The following is a 24,832-nucleotide window of genomic DNA, read 5'->3' as shown; positions in this document are numbered from 1 at the left end:
ATATACTTATTCGTGTGTATATAACAATGTTTATTTTGTACTTAAAAGAAGCAAAAACATTTAAAAAAAAACATATTTCCATAGTGTAATATAAATCATACCAAAACTTGTTATGTTTTATTTAATTCTTTTTGTAATAACTTTCAGCATAATCAAAATTAAAGTTAGTTAGTATTCCTTAAAATTGTGAATACTAAGTTTTCCTAAAAAAAACAGAATACTTTTACCGGAAATATTCAAATAAATCGAAATATCTAACTATATGAGAAACAACACATACATAAATATACATGTAGATTGATCCATTAATGCACACATGCATGCACATATAAATTGTAGCATAGATATATTCGTATAAGCAAAATCTATCTTTTTTTTACACAATCACATTAATGTATAGTAAAACAAGTTTTTGTTTTTAAAAGTCAATAATTGTTATAATTAATTAGCCCTTGATTGTATCCGGGATAGTGCATTGAAGTTACAAGAGCGGGGTCTTTGTAGGATAAATCAGTGTAAGTCGACTTAAAGATTTGAATGTACGACTCGTAAAATAATACTTGAAACGTCTTGAACTTAGCCTAATTACCAGCTCGGCAGGAAGTAGTATCATTTTATACTGAGTACCGTAAGGACAAGATTTCCTACCAAATTACTTATTTATATTCGCAAATTAAATTATCAACCCTAAAAGGCAGCATGTATGTTTACAAAATGGAGAATTTCATTATGTTTGTTTTAATAATATTCTCATTTATTTTTATTTCACAAGGAGGTAAGTGAAATACGTTTTCTGTAGATTTATGTCGCATGCGTCAAATTAAAATGACTTCATAACAATTATAAAATTATATTTTTTTTATTGGTACTCATTGTAAAAATAAAAAGTTCTGCTGAGACAACTATCCAACAGAGATCAAAATGACGTTGAAGTTTACAATTATAGGTCACCGTATGGTCTTCAACAATGAGCAAATCCATACTGCATACCAGTGTATAGAAAATTATAAAAGGCACCAAAATGTAAAACAATTCAAACGAGTATACTAACTGCGTGATTTATGTACAAAGCAATAAACGAAAAACAAATATGATATACAGCAGCGATCGACAACCATTGACTTTCAGGCTCCTGGCTTGGTACAGGCGCGTATCATATACAGAAAATGGTAATTCAAGATAGTTTAGTCAGAAGATAACGAATAAAGCAAATGTCATTCCTTTCGTAAACTCTTATTGCTGTATTTGTACAACAGTTTGAACAGTACAGTACGGATTCAGGCTAAACAACAACGAAATAAAGTTTGTTCACATCAAACTAATATTTGTTAATATTTGAAGTCCTCAAAAGGAGTAGGGGAAATAAGGCCCTTAGTTGGCCCAAATGTTTCGCACTTTTAAAAGTGATCTTAAGTTTGTCCTATCTATACTAAGATACACGATATTCAAAAAAATAAAAACAAATTTCACATGGCAACATACCATGAAGATATTTGTATATTTTAGTAAAATTTCTTGATTTTTCTTGTTTTTCGTCAAATATTGTGTATATTTTAGCGCACATCATATTTCAATAACTTGTTGATTATGTCAATAGTTATAATAAAGCTTATCTTAAATCATTTTGCTGTTTGTTTGCTGCGCACGATGTTTCCTTAATGGAAATAACGATGGAAAACTGCATAAATTCTACATTTTGCATCGTTTTAATGAAGACGGTACATATACATGCTATAATGACGTAATTCTGACGTCTTTAGATAAAAATAAATGTTTTTCATTAATATATCTTAAGGTTTATGACCCCTTCTGTAGCCAGTTAACTACGAACTTTTCAAACTGTAATAATATCGAAACAACAAATATAATTAATAATAGAGATAGGCCATTTTTGTACATGTACCAAGGGAAAACTTCGTGCAAAGCATAATTTGTTACTGATTTGTTGCATTCAATAGAAAAAGAGGACTTTGTTGCAAAAAATCCAAGATATTTATAGAAAATCCACAGCCTTTAATACAGAGATTTTTGTTATAAAATTTTAAACATAGATTACTCAATTGCTTTACTATGATATGCTAGCGTTTATTGTTTACAAAAAGTTATAAGCAAACTAAAATTCCAAAAACCTAGTGCCGAGTCAATAAACTCGAGCGCACCCTGAAAGGTGTACTTGATTTTGTCCATATTTTCATTTGTTTTAACCAATAACTATATTAATAAACTTGTTTAAGGAAATCAACGCTAGCACTGCATGCAATAATCCTCTATCAGTCGCCGAATTGCCAAATAAGAGAGTGCAAGGGGAAAGGCTGTGGATTTTCTATAAAATTTCCATATGTTTTGCATTGAATCAACACAAGGGTACATAATCCTTAAATCTTTGCATTTCCCAATATCATGTGCCTTTTTGAATAGTTTTCAAACATTTTTTTTCTTTCTTGGGTCAAAAACGGGCCTAAATGCCCTTCTCCTTTGCCAACATTTCTATCTAAATAAACATAGTCTACATAGAAAATAGATACATGTGCCTTTTTTAATAGTTTTCAAACATTTTTTTTTCTTTCTTGGGTCAAAAACGGGCCTCAATGCCCTTCTCCTTTGCCAATATTTCTATCTAAATAAACATAGTCTACATAGAAAATAGATACATGTAGTAGCCATTGTAAAAACGTGCAGTAAAGAAAAACTCTTGTCGTTTATACTTAATCTTGGTTTGATTTCTTTTTATTTAAAAAAAATAAAGAGTAAATGAAATTGCAGATATCATTTTTATCTGGTTATTATATTTCTAGTTAAACACGGCAGAAATTTAATATGGTCTATGAGTCCAACGAGCTTAGGTGTATCTCGAATAGTTGGCATCGAAGGAGACCCGAACGACTGGGTGAAAACAGGGAATGTTACAGTACGACATATCAGTGCACCTCACTACGGGTGGCAGTTCCGAGCTCTTGGATTCCATTATACGACGAAATCTATATTCTGGAGTGAGAAAAGTTACAAAAGGATCCAAGAACTAACATTAGATGGCAGTACAGCTACACGATCACTTTTTACAAAAACCTCCGGATATGTAGATGGACTTGTAATAGACTGGATTTCGGATAACATGTATTTCTCGGATTCCAAATATAACTGGATTATCATGGTTCCTCTAAATTCTACAGACGTTTACTATAAACTGATTATCACCACTGGATTATATCAGCCTCACGGACTAGCAATTTATCCAAAGAAAGGGTAAGTATTTATCTAGTAGACGAAGTGTCAAACAAAATCCGAGTTTTATTAACTATTTCTGACAGTTTCCGCGAAATTGGCTGTTGTTAAGATGCGATCACGGAATACGAAACGGAAACGGGAACAGAAAACGATACAGAAAGAATTTTTAAAAAGCTTTTCGTTTTGGTTATTTATTTTCATAGGCATGTTTTATATAGTACATTATATCACATGTTTACGAAAAAGAAATACAGAGGAATAAATCATAAGTTAACGAAAAAATATTTGAAACCATAAAGTATTGGAATGAATGATGGAGATGATGTGCCTATTATTTTGAATTATCTTATAAGGGCATGCATATTGTATATCATTCAATTGCTTACACCACTCCCAATTGTTGCGTTATTTCATTTATTTTACATTATACTTTTGCATTTAAGATCATGAACGCTTTTTATACTGTCTGAAAATTCAGTCTCATTCATGTAGCCATGAACGTTATTTTATAATTATACAATTGGAAATGTTGTCACTCATTGTGTATAATGTTTTAAGCATTACTATAATTGAAAGCATTTACACATATATATAAGAAGATGTAGTACGAGTGCCAATGATACAAATCTCCATCCAATTCACAATTTGTAAAAGTAAACCATTATATAGGTCAAAGTACGGTCTTTAACATACATGTGTTTATATTCATACACCCCAAAGGAATGTTGAAATTTGAAAGTTAATCGTATTTATATTAGTAGATTTTAATGCAGTGTTTTATCATAATAATTGAGAAATAATTATTCGCTGTTCCTTTTTTTTACATATATTTTTACGAACCAAAAAGATCCTTTTTATTTTACACCACTGATCGTTTGGGTGTTTTACTGTCCAACACCGGTCCAGGTCTGTGCCTTGAGGTAATCACAAATCAAAGATGGACCAGTTTGGTTTTGTCTACCCTTTACCTGTGGTAGCATGGAAACGAGTCTGCCCAAAATAGTGTTTAACCTGATGTTCCGTAACTGTTTTGTTAAATTTTCATTGAAGTAGTTCATTTAGACTGTGCCGAAGGCTTTTCTAAATCTTATATAAATGTATCTGATTGGTGGTCTTTATCTATGTTTTTGGCCCAATCATTGATGACAATACATAGTTATGTTTCTTGTCTGTACGGGGCGCCGAATGGGACTCTTGTGGTTTTGTACAAAAATCAATTCTGTCATAACAAAATCATTTTTGTCTTACAAAACTATGTGCTACAGACTTGTTTTGTGAGAACTTCAATTTTGTGATGACAAAATTCATTTGTGTAGACAAAATTCATTTTTGTCATGACAAAATTCATTTTTGTAGACAAAATTCATATTTGTCATGACAAAAGTCAATTTTGTCTAAAAGGTATGCAAATATAAACATATTTGCATACAAAATTGACTTTTGTTACCTGATATGGAAATTAAATCACAAAAGTCAATTTGTGTGACACAAAATTGACTTTTGTGAGACAAAATTAACTTTTGTGAGACAAAATTGACTTTTGTGAGACAAAATTGACTTTTGTGAGACAAAATTCATTTTTGTGACGACAAAATTCAATTTTGTAACAACAAAATTGACTTTTATGAGACAAAATTGACTTTCGTGAGACAAAATTGACTTTCGTGAGACAAAAATCAATTTTGTTGAGACAAAATTCAATTTTGTCAATTTTGTCAATTTTGTTGAGACAAAAGTCAATTTTGTCAATTTTGTTGAGACAAAATTCAATTTTGTCAATTTTGTTGAGACAAAAGTCAATTTTGTCAATTTTGTTGAGACAAAATTCATTTTTGTCAATTTTGTGTAACAAAAGTCGATTTTGTATGCAAATTAGTTCACAAAAACCAAACTAAACTAATTTGAATACAAAATTGACTTTTGTCGCCCAATTTTCAAATTAGGTAACAAAATTCAAGTCTGTGTAACAAAAATGAATTTTGTCATGACAAAAGTGACTTTTGTCCGCTGACAGATAATTTTGTATGACAAAATTTTAAATTTGTAGTATGATACAAATTTTGTTAAACTGAACTTATTTTTGTTGAACAAAAGTCACTTTTGTCCGTACAAAATTGAATTTTGAGTACAAAACCACAAGAGTCCCATTCGGCGCCCCGTAGTCTGTGGTATTTACGATAAGCTTATTGTTTGTCATTGATAATATAATAATGATCAAGGTGACTCATTATGTTTGGACATACTTAATGTTCGGGCATCTTGTAGAAATTGCAAGTTAAGGATACTTATAAGTAGTTTACCAGTATCAATTGTCCAGCCTTCTTGAAAAGTGGACAGATGTCTGCTGTTGTCCATTCATCAGGTAAAGTATTAAGCTGGTATTGATAAATCATTGAAAACAATTTGACTAATGATAGATGTTAGTCCAGTTAATGATTCTTTTAGCATTCTATGGCATTATTCGTCAGGCCCACTTATGTACGCATATTGGTTGTACATAAAGACGACAATAAAAACATTGATACAAATTAAAACACGAAAAAATGGTATCCATGTAATGAAAACTTATATCATTTTAATGCATCCAATCATATTAGAAAACGTTTGACGTGCATGTGTCGTGCATTCATTGCTATACATGTTCGAAGTTTACCACAAATAGTTATAAACCCGTACCTGTTTTATACTCTACAGTACTTTGTCAACCCTCTTTTAATATTCTGTCTTGTTCTTCCACATACGGTACTCTAATACTGTAAACTATCACTGAAGGCTTGCAGAAATGCTTGTGTAGTTCTTCTCTCCAGAAATTGTTGTCACACTGACAATTATAGATGGGCATTATTTGAAACTTCTTCCGACACAGACATCTTAAATCTTAAATCGTTTTCCCTGATCCCCGGTTGTCCAATTAGCTGTAGTCTACGTGGACGCTATTAATAATTCTATCTTCATTTTCTAAAGTTTCTCAGTTAGTTTTTGCAGGTGATGCAATGAATAAAGGTCCTTGATTTGTTGGACATATTTCACTTAAGTTAAATGTTTTGCAGTTTCCTGCTGTAACAATATTGTTGTTGTCTGCAGAAAACGTCTCAAATCTCCTGCGAATTCGCCGAAATATTCACTATTGTTTATCAAATCGAATTCAACATTTTTCAGACGTCTTGGGGCATTACCTAGTAACATTTCATCTTTAAATAACCCATGAAGAAGATTTTTTAAGTTCTAGAAATTAATTGTATGGATAAATATAAAAAAGAAGACGTGGTATGATTGCCAATGATACAACTCTCCACGTAGTTATGTTTATTCTGATTGATATTTACGTCTGTATATTTAATTGGTGGGTTTTTTTTGTTCCATGCTTGTTGAGGAACCGTTTCAACAACTCTCTGGAGCTAACCTATCTAACATAGCCTTATTTTCTAAGAGTCAATACAACTTCCCGCACTGTGAGAAATACTATATAGTAAAGGCAACAGTAGTATACCGCCGTTCCAAAGTCATGAATCGTTTGAAAGAAAATAATCCGGCTGAACTAAAACCGAGGGAAACACATCAGTTATAAAAGGAAAACAACGGAAGAACAGAAACACTGATGTGCAACAAAATCAAACGCCCATACAACATGCATAGAAACGATATAGTTGATAACAACTGCCATATTCCTTACTTGGCACAGGTAATTTTAAGAAAAAAATGGTGAGTTGAACCTGGTTGTATAGCTGTCTTTGGAGAACCTGCCTGTTTATTGTTTGGATTGTAGAACCTGTTTGTTTATGTTTATATTGAAGAACCAACCTGTTTTTCATCATCTTTGGAGAACCTGCCTGTTTATAGTTATCTTTAGAGAACCTGCAAGTTTATTGTTATCTTTGAAGAATCTGCCTGTTCATAGTTTTCTTTGAAGAACCTACCTGTTCATTGTTATCTTTGAAGAATCTGCCTGTTCATAGTTTTCTTTGAAGAACCTACCTGTTCATTGTTATCTTTGAAGAATCTGCCTGTTCATAGTTTTCTTTGAAGAACCTACCTGTTCATTGTTATCTTTGAAGAATCTGCCTGTTCATAGTTTTCTTTGAAGAACCTACCTGTTCATTGTTATCTTTAGAGAAATTGCCTGTTGATAGCGTTCTTTGGAGTACCTACCTGTTCATTGTTATCTTTGGAGAAATTGCCTGTTGATAGCTTTCTTTGAAGAAACTGCCTTTTTATTATTATCTTTGAAGAACCAAACTGATAAATGTCATCATTAGAGAACCAGCCTGTATATGGTTATATTTGGAGAACATACCTGTTTATTGTTTTCTTTGGAGACTCTACCTGTTTATTGTTATCTTTGGAGAACCTGTCTGTATATTATTATATTTCGGGAAACAAACTTTTTATGACTATCTTTAGAGAACCTGCCTATTTATTGTTATCTTTGGAGAACATGTCTGTTCATTATCTTCGTAGAACCATTCTGTTTATTCTTATCCTTATAGAACAAACCTGATCATTGTTATCTTTGGAGAACATACCTGTTTATTGTTATCTTTGAGACCTGCCTGTTTAGGGTTATCTTGTAGACCTGCCTGTTTAGAGTTATCTTGTAGACCTGCCTGTTTAGGGTTATCTTGTAGACCTGCCTGTTTAGGGTTATCTTGTAGACCTGCCTGTTTCGGGTTATCTTGGAGACCTGCCTGTTTAGGGTTATCTCGGAGACCTGCCTTTTTAGGGTTATCTTTGGAGAACCGTGTCTGACCATTAGATGCACATTTTTTCAGTAAAATTGTATCCTGTTTAAGAGTTATACGTTTTCTTGAATCATGTTAACATGTAAAAGAAATTCATTTTCTTTAATTCTCTTTGAAAAAAAAGAAAGTTTATCCAGATCATCAAATAACAGTATGTAGCATGGTTGCTGCATAAAACTCCTGAAATGAGATTTCTTTTGCTTTTAAACGAAAATTGTCATCTATTAGTATATATTAACCTAGTGATCCTATGGGCGTTTCTCATTTGTTTCCTTAGTACGCGTATTACATCCGACGGGAATCAATAGCCATGTCATTAAAGAAGTATTACACACTAAGGCATGTAAATGTGTTAAATAATTTTAAAGTTTTTAAATCAATTTACACAAATAAATTAACAAAATATTAATTTCTGTATTTACATTGTTTCACATTTTGTCAAGGCGAGTCCATAATCTAAATAATAACTAGTATATAGTATTTTTGACATCTCCCTTTTCCTGAGCTCTGATCTAGAAAGCAATTTCCAGCGAAGAGGAGTGTTGCTTAGTTCACCAAGGTAACCAGTCCACTAAAAAGGTTTAGTTTTGCTGGTTGACAAGTGAGCGAAGGAATAACAGAAAAAATGAAGTCTTCATTTTTTAGTGACACATTGAAAAAGTTTGAGAAAACGCCATGAAATGAAAATTCTTGATTAGCAGTACAGCCGCTGTTTATAGTATGCGTTCAACCTTTTTTCAATACATTGTATAATGTGAATAGTATGCCTTCGACCTGTAACTCGGTATATTGTATTCTATGTATAGCATGCGTTCGACCTGTAATTCAGTACATTGTATTATGTGTATAGTATTCGTTCTACCTGTAATTCAATACATTGTATTCTGTGTATAGCATGCGTTCTAACTGTAATCCAATACATTGTATTTTGTGTATAGTATGCGTTCAAAATATTGAAAACAACACGTTTAATAATTCCATGCGTCCAAAGCGCTTTTCTGGATTTACCTTCACCAGGAACGCTCAAAGCCAAACATTTGAAATCCGAGGCCGTATAAGTACCGAAATCGTTGAAGAGCTATATAACAAAAATACCTAAAATAAACAGCCAAATTCATCTAAAGTCAACTTCGCCTGAGGGAGTATTCAATACATTGTATTTTGTGTATAGTATGAGTTCGACCTGTAATTCAATACATTGTATTTTGTGTATAGTATGAGTTCGACCAGTAATTCAATACCTTGTATTTTGTGTATAGTATGAGTTCGACCAGTAATTCAATACCTTGTACTTTGTGTATAGTATGAGTTCGACCAGTAATTCAATACCTTGTATTTTGTGTATAGTATGAGTTCGACCTGTAATTCAATACCTTGTATTTTGTGTATAGTATGAGTTCGACCAGTAATTCAATACCTTGTATTTTGTGTATAGTATGAGTTCGACCAGTAATTCAATACCTTGTACTTTGTGTATAGTATGAGTTCGACCAGTAATTCAATAGTATGAGTTCGACCAGTAATTCAATACCTTGTACTTTGTGTATAGTATGAGTTCGACCAGTAATTCAATACCTTGTATTTTGTGTATAGTATGAGTTCGACCTGTAATTCAATACCTTGTATTTTGTACAAGTATGAGTTCGACCTGTAATTCAATACCTTGTATTTTGTGTATAGTATGAGTTCGATCAGTAATTCAATACCTTTGTATTTTGTGTATAGTATGAGTTCGATCAGTAATTAAATACCTTTGTATTTTGTGTATAGTATGAGTTCGACCTGTAATTCAATACCTTGTATTTTGTACAAGTATGAGTTCGACCTGTAATTCAATACCTTGTATTTTGTGTATAGTATGAGTTCGACGAGTAATTCAATACATTGTATTCTGTTTATAGTATGCGTTCAATCTGTAATTCAATACATTGTATAAACATTATTTCATACTAGTTTGAACAAAAATTGACAGGCAATATAGTCAAAATTGTTAATCATTGACCATGCGACATAGTTAACTCGGTTGTATACATAATGCCCGAACAACAAAGTCAATGCATACGCATCATTGTTATAGAATATTGCACGCCGTTCCCAAAAATGTTCACGTAGAACAGCTACAGAAGGTGTGAACAGTGCGAAAACACAAACTTTGGAAATGTAAAAATAAGATTTGCAAATTGATTTTTAATTCCAATATGATGTAATGTCGTGTTTCAAATGTCTTTGTCAGAATTAAATTTCAAAAGACGCTATGTTTTTAAAACAGCAGCATACATTCAAAAATAAGGAATCTATTGTCGCCTGGAATGGCGGGTGTCCAATTATCTCTAGATACAACAAACAACTATGACATTTCAGATACAGATCCTCATTAAAATACAACGATACTAATAACAGTACGCCGTCGTCTTCTATTAGTCGACAATCTTAGAATAAATGACACTGATCAGCACAGAACTACTTCTAAAGAAAATGCACTATTTTAGTTTGTAATAAAACATGCCAAACTCGCTGGTCATTTATCCTTTAAAATGGGATTCCACCATGATAAAACGATATCCTGAATTGTGAAAAAAACTAACATAAGCTTTTACAGAGTGTTCATTTTGCGTGTTAGTTTTTTGTGCGAGTACCTGGCCATAGATCAGTCTTCAATAAAAATGCTAACGTCAAAATTTACAATTCACCATGAAATATTTTATTTCTGATTTCGTTTCAAATAGAATCTTATGAATTAACAATTTTTACCCCGAAACACACTCTGTTTACATAGGGAGAACACTACTGGGTTGTGTAACTGGGAACTGCAAAGAGAATTTGCAATTTTCTATTGTTTTATAACAAATTAAGAAAGACGGTATTATATACGTTTCTTCAGCAGCTCGGTAAAAGAAGTCATGGTGATCGTTTATCCTCTAGATTTCATGTTTCAACCCATGAACACAGAAGCAGTTGTCTATTCGTCACATTCGCACAAATACATATTCATACAGCGTTCGAAACGGATTTATATGTTGAAGTTTTTTTTGTGTATCAAAGTAACAAATGTCAAAGTTATCAATAACGGAGCCTTTCATAGCCGACTTTACGCGTACGGTAGTGGTTTTTCTCATTGCAGAAGGTTGTACGGTTGCATGTATAATAGCTTATATCCACTTATTTGAACTTTAATGAATACTAGAACACACCCGCGAAATCGCGGGCATCCAGAGCGTATTTTAAAGTATGTAAAGTGTTGTTGTAAGAATTTTGTGAAATATTGAATGACTGGAGAATTTCAGCAAAAGTATCATAGGTTATTGGGGACATGTGTTTTTTTTTTATCCCTCCTCCTTTATTTCCAAAATTCCCAATTTTTGGTTTTCTATCAATTTCAATATGAACATACATTTAGTATGTTATGAACATTTAAGAAAGGAGCCAGTAATTCAGTGGTTGTCGTTTGTTTATGTGTTACATATTTGTTTTTCGTTCATTTTTTGTACATAAATAGGGCTGCTAGTTTTCTCGATTGAATTGTTTTACATTGTCATTTTGGGCCTTTTAAAGCTGAGTATGCGGTATGGGTTTTTCTTGTTGTTGAAGGCCGTACGGTGACCTATAGTTGTTAATTCTGTGTCATTTTGGTCTCTTGTGGAGAATTGTTTCAACATGGCAATCATACCACATTTTTTTTAAATCAATTAATTTTGCATAGGCGGAATCGGGGAGGGGGGGGGGGGCTGGGGCCCGCCCCCCCTTTCGTGTGAAAAATTTGATTGATTATATAGGGAATCACTAAAGCGTGACTGGAGCAGCCCCCCCTTAGGTCAGTCACCCCCCCTTTTTACAAAAAGTTCTGGATCCGCCACTGTTTTGTAAAAGATTTAATGACTGGAGAATTTCAGAAAAGGTATCAAAAGTTCACATGAATAATTTTAGCGCTTTAATATATGTACTATATTATGAACATTCATTACTCTATAAATAAAGTGTATTTACTTTCAATTCCTAGTTTACTAATCGATCCATGGTGGTCATTGATATAGTATACAGACCCTCTCTATTTAATAAACTCTGTGACCGCCGTGGATAGTAAACTTGAAAATACACTTTATTCGTAGTATACATGTATGTTCAAAGTATACAGAAAAACGCAAACCGGAAGTCTAATCTGACTTAAAATTTCGTCCAATGACGGGACAATATCCGGATGCCTTTTTCTCGTTTTTCTCCCAAAATAACTCAATCTGAATAATCATATGAATGGATGACAAATGCGACAATGCACTGTACCTATAGGACACAGAGGCAGATTAGACAGATTAGCTTTCAATATTAAATAAGACTGGTTTGATCCTAATCAGAAGCAAATTCATGCTTAATACATGTGTTTGAAAAAGGCACACGATTCAAAGTTTCAAAGTCCTTCTGATTAGTATCTTATTTGTAAAATTAATGATAGGTTAATGATAATCAGTACAAAATGTAGATGAATCAAACAAATTATCCAAACGAATACAAAAATAAATGGTGCGTTGACTTAATATCATCAAAAAAGTACTACTCTACTTTTAACAGAACATAAAAAGACTAATTCAAACATACAAAAACGTGTCTTCATTTAGCTCGTTTTTTCAGAATACATTTGTGTTACTTAAACAAATTTCTTATGTCTTCCCATTGACGAAAGTGACATTAACATATACAATTTTTGCATCTATTCTTTTACTACAAGTTGGTGTATCTCTTATTTCTTGAAATTAATGTTACGATGTGTCGCGTTCCATTGGATAGTAAATTTTACCTTGTCCTTTGACTTTCAAGGTTTAATTCTTGATCTGATAATGTTCAAAACCGTATATATTATAGCTTCTCATACCAAGACCTTCTATGTTGACATACGTAATAAACCGAACTAAAAAATATTAAATTGAATTCAAAAGCCCAAGTACCAAACCATTATGACTTTGGCAATCGTAAACTAAATATTATTTTGACACAACTTAGGTGCTCAGCTTCTTTTTGAATTATGATCTTAACAGAGTCAACATTATTTCAGATCCGTCTTGTAGTTGTGGTGCTAAGTGCGAAGAATCACGTCACTTCTTTTTGTATTGTCCTAATTATTCGAATATAAGAACCAAATTATTTAATAATCTACATTGGTTACCACATAACTCTCTACTAAATTTGAACATCTTAACCTCCGGCGATACGTCTTTAACTAATGTTGAAAATGAAATAATTGTAAAGAATGTATATGAATTTATTAAAGAGTCTAAGAGGTTTCTAATTGTGTAATATAGCACATTATAAAGTGCAAATACATGCATATTGTGTATAACCAGTCACATCATCACACACCATCTCTTCACAGTTCAAATATTTTTTATATAATGTATTGTTTGTATGCATGCTTTGTAAATATTCTATTGTTATAAATTGTTATAGGAGAAGACTATATAAGTTTGATTAACTTGTGTCTCGTCCCTTTTGCACATTTAAGCAAATGAAATATGTTTAAACTAAGTGACACCACCTCATATGAAATTTTGTAAAATGTATATAAAAAAAAGAAGAAGAAATGGTCAAATGTAAAGCTGTAAATTGTATAGTCGTAAATTACCATATGTTTTGTCCCCAGGAGTAATTGTGAAATGATGGTTGGTGGGGCTTACTCCTGGGGACATAACATATGATATTGCTAAAGTGAGGTTTAACTGTAATTTTTTTTTTTAATCGATTGACATTCCAAATGTTTTCAGTTTGAAGGAGTTAGTTTACATTCTAATTCATTTTATGCAAGTATTGATTTGACATGATGCCGATGTGCTCATAATCATGTCACGCTGCAGACGGTGGGAATTTGGGTGTATCCGTTAAGTGATTTAGACTCCCAATGTGAAAATAAAACAAATTAAATGTCAATTTTTTTCTTTTTGCTGTCTGTAAATCCAATATGTATGTGCCTCCATGCACTGCAATCTTCTAGTTATTGATACGGGAGTTGAAAACATCATCAACATCTTCGCCATTGGAAACATGCATTACGACTCATAACCATCAATTGTACTTGATTCATGATTTTAGTATAGCTATAAACGTGGGAAACATAGTAGACTTGATTTCTGTCCTAAAGGTATTAAAAACATTCCATCGTGTTTTTTATTGATGGTTATTATTTAAACTAAAAAAACATGATTATAATGGGAATCATTTTATAACCTAAAACAATCGATTCGCACAATCATCTTAGACTAAAAAAAAAAAATTTCTACTAGTTATCTAGAATACAAATAGATTGTCTAAATTAAGTTCAAAGCGACCAGGAAGTCATGTTTTATAGTATGTTTAGACTGTTTAGGAGTATGCTTGTATAATCAGAGTAATTGTCCGGTATATTTCAATGATACTGAGACAAATTTATTATTCTTTTTGGTTAACTTGAATATTTTCTGACAAAAACAAAACTACGACCTTAACCATCGGCATTTTTACCAAACAACAAGTAGTGCCAACTTCGATAATAATTCTTCAAAGTTCTCTTCAGATAAAATTTTAAACATTAATTTTAAAATCAATCTTATTATACGTCGGAAAATAAAGAAAACACAGATTTTCCCGAAATATGTTTATAGTCAGAGTAGACCCGGACACACTGGAATCAGAGAAAACAGTTTGAAACTTTCGGACACTTTTTATTCATTATTTACAATACCATTACCTAGGATATACTGTCAAACAATTCACTTCAGCTTAATATTAATATCTTATCGTATGGTAATCCTTTAATATTTGACATTGAAAATACTAATAACTTTCTTAATGTACATACATGTAAGATTTTATCATATGAGTTTTACAAAACATAGCTTAACTTGAAGTCTAGAATTAAAGAAAAACAAGAATGTGTCCAAAGTACACGGATGCCCCACTCGCACTATCCTTTTCCATGTTCCATGGACCGTGAAATTGGGGTCAAAAGTCTAATTTGGCTTAAAAATTAGAAAGATCATCTCATAAGCAACAAGTGTACTAAGTTTCAAGTTGATTGGACTTCAGCTTCATCAAAAACTACCTTGACCAAAAACTTTAACCTGGACGGACGGACGGACGAACGGAGCCACAGACCAGAAAACATAATGCCCCTCTACTATCGTACTTGGGGCATAAAAATATATTTAGTTTCTTCTATGGGTCTTCCATGAATTTTGAAGCGACCTACATTTCTCAACGTGAACAATTCATTAGTCACTTCTGAAGACAATAGGCCCTTGTTGGGACGTTTTGTGCATTCATGATTTGGAGCCGTCGTCCACATTCTTAGTTTGAACATATTTATTTATGGCGGATTGGGAAACGAGTTATTGCAACGTAAATTAATCCTTTTCCACTTTGCGGTTGCGAATGCTGCCTTGTAGCAGCAATAGCTTGCTCCTTTCTAAATCTACAAGGGTATATTTTACGTGAAAGAGATATGACTCTCTCTTTTAACACGGGTCAGTTATTTATCGTCCCCTTCCGAGGGACTATCGTCGTTTCACAAGACCAAGCTCGCAAATGGTTGGAGAGCCGAAAATTAAATTCCACATTCTTGGCGGTATTAAAGATTCACTGGTGATGTAATTTTCAACTTAGTAGTTGGCAAATAGTTTTGCGACTTTTAATCTCTGTAGCATTTGACATTAAATCATTTACATATCTGCCCTCATCTTTTCCGCTGTAGAGTTAGAATTCACTTGTTTTCCCCAAACCCTTTTTAAATAAGAAAATAATCTATTTACTGAAGCGTATTAGGGCTATCCTTTTTTTTTATTTTTTTTATTTCGACTAACTAAAATCACTTTAATATCCTTTGACATGTTGTTTATTAGAAGTCTGATGACACAGCATGTTGCTCTCGAAAAATGAAAAAAAGGAAAACTATGGAGGTTTATTTTGAATCTTTAATGAAAACAAGTAAAATGCAACTATGCTATTTATATATTTCACTTAGGTATCTGTTTTGGAGTGACTGGGGAGATATTCCCAAAATAGAGATGTCAGATCTGACTGGAGGGAACAGGAGAATACTCGTCAGTGAGAATATAGTTCATCCACGTGGTATTACAGTTGATTATGACGCCAACGCTATTTACTGGGTCGATAGCTCAAAAGACACAGTAGAAACAGTCGAATTTAATGGAAATAATAGAAGAATAGTTCTTTCACTCCCAAATACAAACTTTTTTGGTATTGCACTTTATGAGGTAAGCATAAAATAAATTAAGTTTTTGACACTCTAATTGTACAAAAAATACAGATATATGCACGGGAAAAATAAAATTATCAAAACTGTACAAAACAGTTTGCTTGGAATTTATAATATGAAGGTATGAAACCTATACTAGATATGATAGATACCTGTGTTCGACAGCATTCATGAGTAACATGCAATCAAGTACGTCTAAGAAGAAAGATAAGTAAAAGATAAATATGTCATTCTCGCACTTGAAATCAACTTACAACATGCTTTTCCCGTTATGATTCTTTAAAAATGCATGCTGTTTGTTTAAGTTGATTTTTAAGAACGAAGTATATTTTAAGTGAAAATAAGTAGGCTGAAATATTGAGAAATATGACGACAAAAACATGTCATATAGTAGGACTATTTTATTTAAGAAAATTCATCTTTATTTTACCTTAATTTTCATTTTAGATTGAACAACCATCATTTGATATGGGACTTTCCTTTGTTTATTGAATTTTTTTTCATATATTGTCCTCACAATTTTGTATTTACAAACAGTTGTGTCATAAATTAAATTTATTCGTTCAGTGTATGTTTACTTGTTTTTGTTAATATGTCTTTGGTTGAGTTAGCCCATTTCAATTGATATTTTATAGGATGTCTTTCTATGTTGTGATGTTATATTCAGGTTAGGGTGAAGGTTGGAACCTGTTAAAATGTTTACACACGCAGCATTTGTTGCACTTGTCCTAAGTCAGGAACCTGTTATTCGGTGGTTGTCTTTTGTTGATGTGGTTAATACGTGTTTCTCGTTTCTCGTTTTTTTTTTGTATATAGATTAGACCGTTGGTTTTCCTGTTTGAATGGGTTTACACTAGAATCATATTGTATATAATTTATAAAAATAAAGCATTTTCTGTTTTTTTATAATTACAGAAGTTTATATTCATGACAGAGCAAGAGGAGGGACATTTAAAAATCTATGACAAAATCACTGGTAAAGGCTATACAAACTACAAATTAGGCTACATACCATTCGCCATAATGATGTATGATGAAGATATGCAGGCGGGAGAACTTTCCTGTAAGTTATCATCATAACTGATCATTCTGTATTTTTTATTGGTGTCAGTGACTTTTTTATTTGTACTTAATGTGACTTTTTAATACTATCTAGTAATAACATCAAGACTGAATACAGTGGTAGTTCTGTATCTTTAATTGGTGTCAGTGACTTTCTTATTTGTACTAATGTGACTTTTTAATACTACAAGACTGTCATGATGACAGTTCGTTCTGTATCTTTAATTGGTAGCAGCAACATTTTGATTACTAGCACTACTTAATATGACCCTTTTAAACTGTCTGGTATAAACATCTCCAATGTTTGATTTCTATTTTGACGGATTTATTTAAGAAATATTTTGATTTTAATATATAATGAACAAACAATTTAAAAATATACCCACTAAATCGTCAAAACTTTCTGTTGTGAAACAACAATGGAAATAAAAGTATTTAAGACTTTTATATAAGCATCCTGTCGGATTCAAATATGATATACTTTTGACAAGATATGAACGATTTTTGTTTCTATTTTTGTTTACTTCTTTCATGCAATGATTTACAGTATAATACATTTACCAGTATTTCATTATGCAATGTTAAGGTATTTAGGAACTCCAAAATCCGTAAATCATATCAACTCTGAAATATTTATTGCAGATTTCTGTAGTTGACTATACAGTATGAGTTTGCTTATAGTCTAAGGACACAGCGTTACCTATACTTACTTTCATGGTTGTCACATAGCCAACCATGACTCATCTGCCTATTATATACGGTAAGCGGAAGAAGGGATCCCGTAGACCGCCCTACGTCACGATTCATGAATTATGCATATTCTATTTATAGGCTATTCTTAAACGATTCGGAAAATACTAATGCTAAAAATAGAATTTTCTTAACATGTAAAACTATCGTAAAAAAACGATGCAAAATCATTAACTTTCATGGAGAGTGGTATAGAGGGTTATTTTCGTGGTACGTGATTGGGTTTTTTTATTTCACGTTCAACGTGTTTTTACTTTTTAATTTTACGTTCAGTCGTGCAAAACAGCGAGGTGTTCAACATGTTCTGCTTATGTAATTTTTATACGTGCTTCGTGATTCAAATGCTTATTTTGCGTGCTCAGTATTTTTCAAAAAAAAAACAACACTAGACAGGGATCGTCAACATGCACAAGAACGAAATTGATTTAATTTTGTTTCCGTGATAAGAAATGATAAGGCGGTAAGGTCAATGATGTTCCTTTATTTGCATTTTAAAAGTTCGGAATATCTTTATATACTTTTTTAAAAGCTGTTAATTATTTATATCATAAATGTGTACACACTTAATAGGGAATATTAAGTAAAATAGAGAGTTCATATATACAAGAGGACATGTGTGACTCAGTCACAAAAGGTTCACCTTAAAGTCTTTATTTTTCGTGCAACGTTCATGACAGAAATTATTTCACATTCAACGTGAAATGGTGTCTTATATAGGAAAATGTTCCGCATTACAGTAGCATATATCATTGTGCCCTCATTAAGCAAATACATATTCCTTTTTAAGATATATATGATATTTCACATATATATGACACACAGTAGTGGTGCCTTAATTATGTTGTAAAGACTTGCAAATGTCCTATGCACGTGATCCCATGGCTTTGAATATACTATGGAGTTAATAATATTTTTATTATCTGCTTAAAAGAGTACTTTGATGTAGGCAAATTGAAAAAAAAACATGTAGCTTACACGTTCTTAGAAACGAGACATTACCTTTACGGGGTGTTAGGGGGTGGTGGTAGTAGGAGTGTGGGTGGGGGTGCTTGTCTTCGTTTCCCCTGTTATTTGTTTATAATGAAGCTACATGTTCTATTAGGGCGTTCTACGGGATCTTCTGGGCGGTCTACATGATCCCCTGTTGTCTGAACCTTATATTCTTAGTTATAGAACGTTCTATAGGATCTCCTATATTGTTTGTTTATCATGTATATAGCAAAGAACGTTCTACAGGATCCCCTGTTGTCTGAACATTATATATAAACTATAGAACGTTCTATTGGATACCATATTGTTTGTTTTTGATGTATCTACTAGAGGACTTTTTACGGGATCCCTTGGTCGGTCTGTGTGATCCCCTGCTTTCTCAACATTATGTATCTACTACAAGATGTTATACAGGATCCCCTGTTGTTTGTTTTTCAAGTATATACTATAGGGCGTTCTACAAGATCCCCTGTATGGTCGGTCTACGGGATCCCCTGTTTTCTCAACATAATATATCTACTATAAAACGTTCTATAGGATCCCCTATTGTTTGTTAATCAAGTATATACTAAAGGGCGTTCTACAGGATCCCCTGGACGGTCTTCAGGATCCCCTGTTGTCTTTACATTATATATTTACTCAATGGCATTCTATATATAAGACCCCCTGTTGATTGTTTTTCATGTTTATACTATAGGGCTTTCTATATGATCCCTTGGGCGGTCTGCAGGAAACTTTGGGCGGTCTGCAGAAATCTTTGTTTTTCAACATTATATATGTACTATAGGACGTTCTATTGATTGTTTTTCATGTTTATACTAAAGGGCGTTCTACAGGATACCATGGGCGGTCTACAGGAAACCCTGTTGTCTTTACATTATATATTTACTATAGGACGTTCTAAAGGATCCCTATATTGTTTGTTTATTATTTATATACTAAAGGGCGTTCTACTGGATCCCCTGGTCGGTCTACAGGATGCCCTGTTGATTGTTTTTTTTTTTATTTTTTATATTATAGAGCTTTCTACAGGCTCCACTGTGCTGGTCGGTCTACGGGATCCCCTGTTTTCTCAACATAATATATCTACTATAAGACGTTCTAAAGGATCCCCTATTGTTTGTTAATCAAGTATATACTAAAGGGCGTTCTACAGGATCCCCTGGGCGGTCTTCAGGATCCTTTGTTGTCTATACATTATATATCTACTAAAGGACGTTCTATAAGACCCCCTGTTGATTGTTTTTCATGTTTCTACTATAGGGCGTTCTACAGGATCCCCTGTTGTCTTTACATTATATATCTACTATATGACGTTCTATAGGATCCCCTATATTGTTTGTTTATTATTTATATACTAAAGGGCGTTATACCGGATCCCCCGGGCGGTCTACAGGATGCCCTGTTGATTGTTTTTTATGTTTATACTATAGGGCGTTCTACAGGATCTACGTTTGTGTAAAAATATATATCTACTATAAGACGTTTTAAAGTATCCCCTGTTGTTTGTTTTTCATTTATATACTATAAGGGGGTTCTACAGGATCCCCTGGGCGGTCTACAGGATCTGCTGTTTTCTCAACATAATATATCTACTATAAGACGTTCTATAGGATCCCCTATTGTTTGTTAATCATGTATATACTAAAGGGCATTCTAAAGGATCCCTCGGGCGGTCTACAGGATACCCTAGGCCTGTTGTCTTTACATTATACATCTACTATAGGACGTTCATAAGACCCCCTGTTGATTGTTTTTCATGTTTATACTATAGGGCTTTCTATATGATCCCTTGGGCGGTCTGCAGGAAACTATGGATGGTCTGCAGGAATCCCTGTTTTTCAACATAATAAAGGTGCTATAGGACGTTCTATAAGACCCCCTGTTGATTGTTTTTCATGTTTTTACTATAGGGCTTTCTATATGATCCTTTGGGCGGTCTGCGGGAAACTTTGGGTGGTCTGCAGGAATCTCTATTTCTCAACATAATATATGTACTATAGGACGTTCTATAAGACCCCCTGTTGATTGTTTTTCATGTTTATACTATAGGGCGTTCTAAAGGATAACCTATTTTCTCAACATTATGTTTCTTCTATAAGACGTTCTATAGGATATCATGTTGTTTGTTATCATGTATATTCTAAAGGGCGTTCAATAGGATCCCCTAGGCAGTCTACAGGATCCCTTTTGGTCTAAACATTATATATAAACTATAGAACGTTCTATTGGATACCCTATTGTTTGTTTTTGATGTATCTACTAGAGGACTTTTTACGGGATCCCTTGGTCGGTCTGTGTGATCTCCTGCTTTCTCAACATTATGTATCTACTACAAGATGTTATACAGGATCCCTTGTTGTTTGTTTTTCAAGTATATACTATAGGGCGTTCTACAGGTCGGTCGGTCTACGGGATCGCCCTGTTTTCTCAACATAATATATCTACTATAAAACGTTCTATAGGATCCCCTATTGTTTGTTAATCAAGTATATACTAAAGGGCGTTCTACAGGATCCCCTGGGCGGTCTTCAGGATCCCCTGTTGTCTTTACATTATATATGTACTAAATGGCGTTCTATGTATAATGTAAGTTTATACTATAGGGCTTTCTATATGATCCCTTGGGCGGTCTGCAGGAAACTTTAGGCGGTCTGCAGAAATCTTGTTTTTCAACATTATATATGTACTATAGGACGTTCTATTGATTGGTTTTCATGTTTATACTTAAGGGCGTTCTACAGGATACCATGGGCGGTCTACAGGATCCCCTGTTGTCTTTACATTAGATATCTACTATAGGACGTTCTATAAGATCCGTATATTGTTTGTTTATTTTATTTATATACTAAAGGGCGTTCTACTGGATCCCCTGGGCGGTCTACAGGATGCCCTGTTGATTGTTTTTTTATGTTTATATTATAGGGCTTTTTACAGGATCCACTGGGCTTTCTACAGGATCCCCATTTGTTTAAAAATATATATCTACTATTAAACGTTTTATAGGATCCTCTGTTCTTTGTTTTTCAAGTATATACTATAGGGCGTTCTACACGATTCCCTGGTCGGTCTACGGGATCCCCTGTTTTCTCAACATAATATATCTACTATAAGACGTTCTATAGGATCCCCTATTGTTTGTTAATCAAGTATATACTAAAGGGCGTTCTACAGGATCCCCTGGGCGGTCTTCATGATCCCCTGGGCGGTCTTCATGATCCCCTGTTGTCTTTACATTATATATGTACTAAATGGCGTTCTATATATAAGACCCCCTGTTGATTGTTTTTCATGTTTATACTATAGGGCTTTCTATATGATCCATTGGGCGGTCTGCAGAAATCTTTGTTTTTCAACATTATATATGTACTATAGGACGTTCTATTGACTGTTTTTCATGTTTATACTAAAGGGCGTTCTACAGGATACCATGGGCGGTCTACAGGATCCCCTGTTGTCTTTACATTATATATTTACTATAGGACGTTCTATAGGATCCCTGTATTGTTTGTTTATTATTTATATACTAAAGGGCGTTCTACTGGATCCCCTGGGCGGTCTACAGGATGCCCTGTTGATTGTTTTTTTTTATGTTTGTATCATAGGGCTTTCTAGAGGATCCACTGGGCTTTCTACAGGTTCCCCATTTGCTTAAAAATATATATCTACTATTAAACGTTTTATAGGATCCCCTGTTCTTTATTTTTCAAGTATATACTATAGGGCGTTCTACACGATCCCCTGGTCGGTCTACGGGATCCCATGTTTTCTCAACATAATATATCTACTATAAGACGTTCTATAGGATCCCCTATTGTTTGTTTATCAAGTATATACTAAAGGGCGTTCTACAGGATCCCCTGGGCCGTCTTCAGGATCCCCTGTTGTCTTTAAATTATATATGTACTAAATGACGTTCTATATATAAGACCCCCTGTTGATTGTTTTTCATGTTTATACTATAGGGCTTTCTATATGATCCATTGGGCGGTCTGCAGGAAACTTTGGACGGTCTGCAGAAATCTTTGTTTTTTCAACATAATATATGTACTATAGGACGTTCTATTGATTGTTTTTCATGTTTATACTAAAGGACGTTCTACAGGATACCATGGGCGGTCTACAGGATCCCCTGTTGTCTTTACATTATATATTTACTATAGGACGTTGTATAGGATCCCATATTGTTTGTTTCTTATTTATATACTAAAGGGCGTTCTACTGGATCCCTTGGCCGGTCTACATGATCCCCTGTTGTCTTTACATTAGATATCTACTATAGGACGTTCTATAAGATCCGTATATTGTTTGTTTATTTTATTTATATACTAAAGGGCGTTCTACAGGATCCCCTGGGCGGTCTACAGGATGCCCTGTAGATTGTTTTTTTATGTTTATATTATAGGGCTTTCTACAGGATCCACTGGGCGGTCTACAGGATCCCCATTTGTTTAAAAATATATATCTACTATAAGACGTTCTAAAGTATCCCCCGTTGTTTGTTTTTTCATTTATATACTATAGGGCGTTCTACAGGATCCCCTGGGCGGTCTACAGGATCCCCTGTTTTTTTCTCAACATAATATATCTACTTTAAGACGTTCTATAGGATCCCCTATTGTTTGTTAATCATGTCTATGGTAGCAACTATTGTTTGTTAATCATGTATATGGTAGCAATACACAGTTAGGAGTTTAGTTTCGCATTATGGCCCCTGTGGATTTTTCAAACAGGAAAGTTAGTGTGTAATAAAATTCATTTTTAGACAGCTGAGTACTAATTTAGCCTTCAAAGATGGTTTATAAGAGCATCAAGATTGTTTTTAACATGTTTTATGGGCTATTTTCTGTTTGACAATCCGTATTTTCATAGCTTGACCGGCCATCGGTCCAGAAATTAATGTAATGTTTACAAACACTTTTTTTCTACACGAAGTTTTTGACGCAATTTTACAAAAAAATGAGACGAAAGACATATGATTTTCATTGGATCTACTGAATGCCATATGAACACAGTTTCAGAAAAGGTATTACTGCAAGCGATTGAAATTCTACTTTTAGCCAAATTTTGGGGAAATATGTGACATCTTTTCCCCCCTTTTTGCAATATTTTACAGCAAATAAGTGCAGATTGTTGCCATGGATACACCCCAAAGAAATTATATTTTACCATTTTATATACTGGATATAAAATCTATGGAAGATTCTGATTACATACATATGCACATATATGACACAAACAGTAAGTTTAGTATTGCAAAAAAGCAATGAAAAGGGGATGGTAAAATTTATGAGGGTAAATTTTAATATTTTTTCCTAACTGTTTATTGCTACCTATACCAAGGGGCATTCTAAAGGATCCCTTGGGCGGTCTAAAGTATACCTGTTGTCTTTACATTATATATGTACTAAATGGCGTTCTATAAGACCCCCTGTTGATTGTGTTTCATGTTTATACTATAGGGCTTTCTATATAATCCCTTGGGCGGTCTGCTGGAAACTTTGGGTGCTCTGCAGGAATCTTTGTTTTTCAACATGATATATGTACTATAGGACGTTCTATAAGACCCCCTGTTGATTATTTTTCATGTTTATACTATAGGGCGTTCTAAAGGATCACCTGTTTTCTCAACATTATTTATCTACTATGAGACGTTCTATAGGATCCCATGTTGTTTGTCAATCATTTATATACTAAAGGGCGTTCAATAGGATCCCCTAGGCAGTCTACAGGATCCCCTTTTGTCTGAACATTATATATTTACTATAAAACATTCTACAGGATCCCCTGTTGTTTGTTTATCATGTATATACTAAAGGGCGTTCAATAG

The 24,832-nt window shown here is 33.3% G+C and overlaps 1 protein-coding gene across 2 annotated transcripts in view; it reads left to right on the top strand.

The window, feature by feature from the left end:
• Positions 1–619: 619 nt before the first annotated feature.
• The window catches only part of LOC143067725 (low-density lipoprotein receptor-related protein 5-like), an 81,589-nt gene continuing 57,376 nt past the window's right edge, over positions 620–24,832 (top strand). The window contains exons 1-4 of one of the 2 annotated variants that reach the window (XM_076241201.1): positions 620–775; positions 2,796–3,243; positions 15,946–16,198; positions 17,116–17,263. In XM_076241201.1, the coding sequence (XP_076097316.1) occupies positions 700–775; positions 2,796–3,243; positions 15,946–16,198; positions 17,116–17,263 (925 nt within the window). In that variant the 5' untranslated portion in view covers positions 620–699. Of the gene's footprint in view, positions 776–2,795; positions 3,244–5,477; positions 5,588–15,945; positions 16,199–17,115; positions 17,264–24,832 lie in introns of those variants that run through there. The other variant, XM_076241202.1, reaches the window with a different exon arrangement.

The sequence above is a fragment of the Mytilus galloprovincialis genome, chromosome 3, assembly GCF_965363235.1.
Source record: "Mytilus galloprovincialis chromosome 3, xbMytGall1.hap1.1, whole genome shotgun sequence".
Classification (NCBI taxonomy): domain Eukaryota; kingdom Metazoa; phylum Mollusca; class Bivalvia; order Mytilida; family Mytilidae; genus Mytilus; species Mytilus galloprovincialis.
Note: the sequence above shows the minus strand (reverse complement) of the source record. Positions and strands in the feature narration are given on the sequence as shown.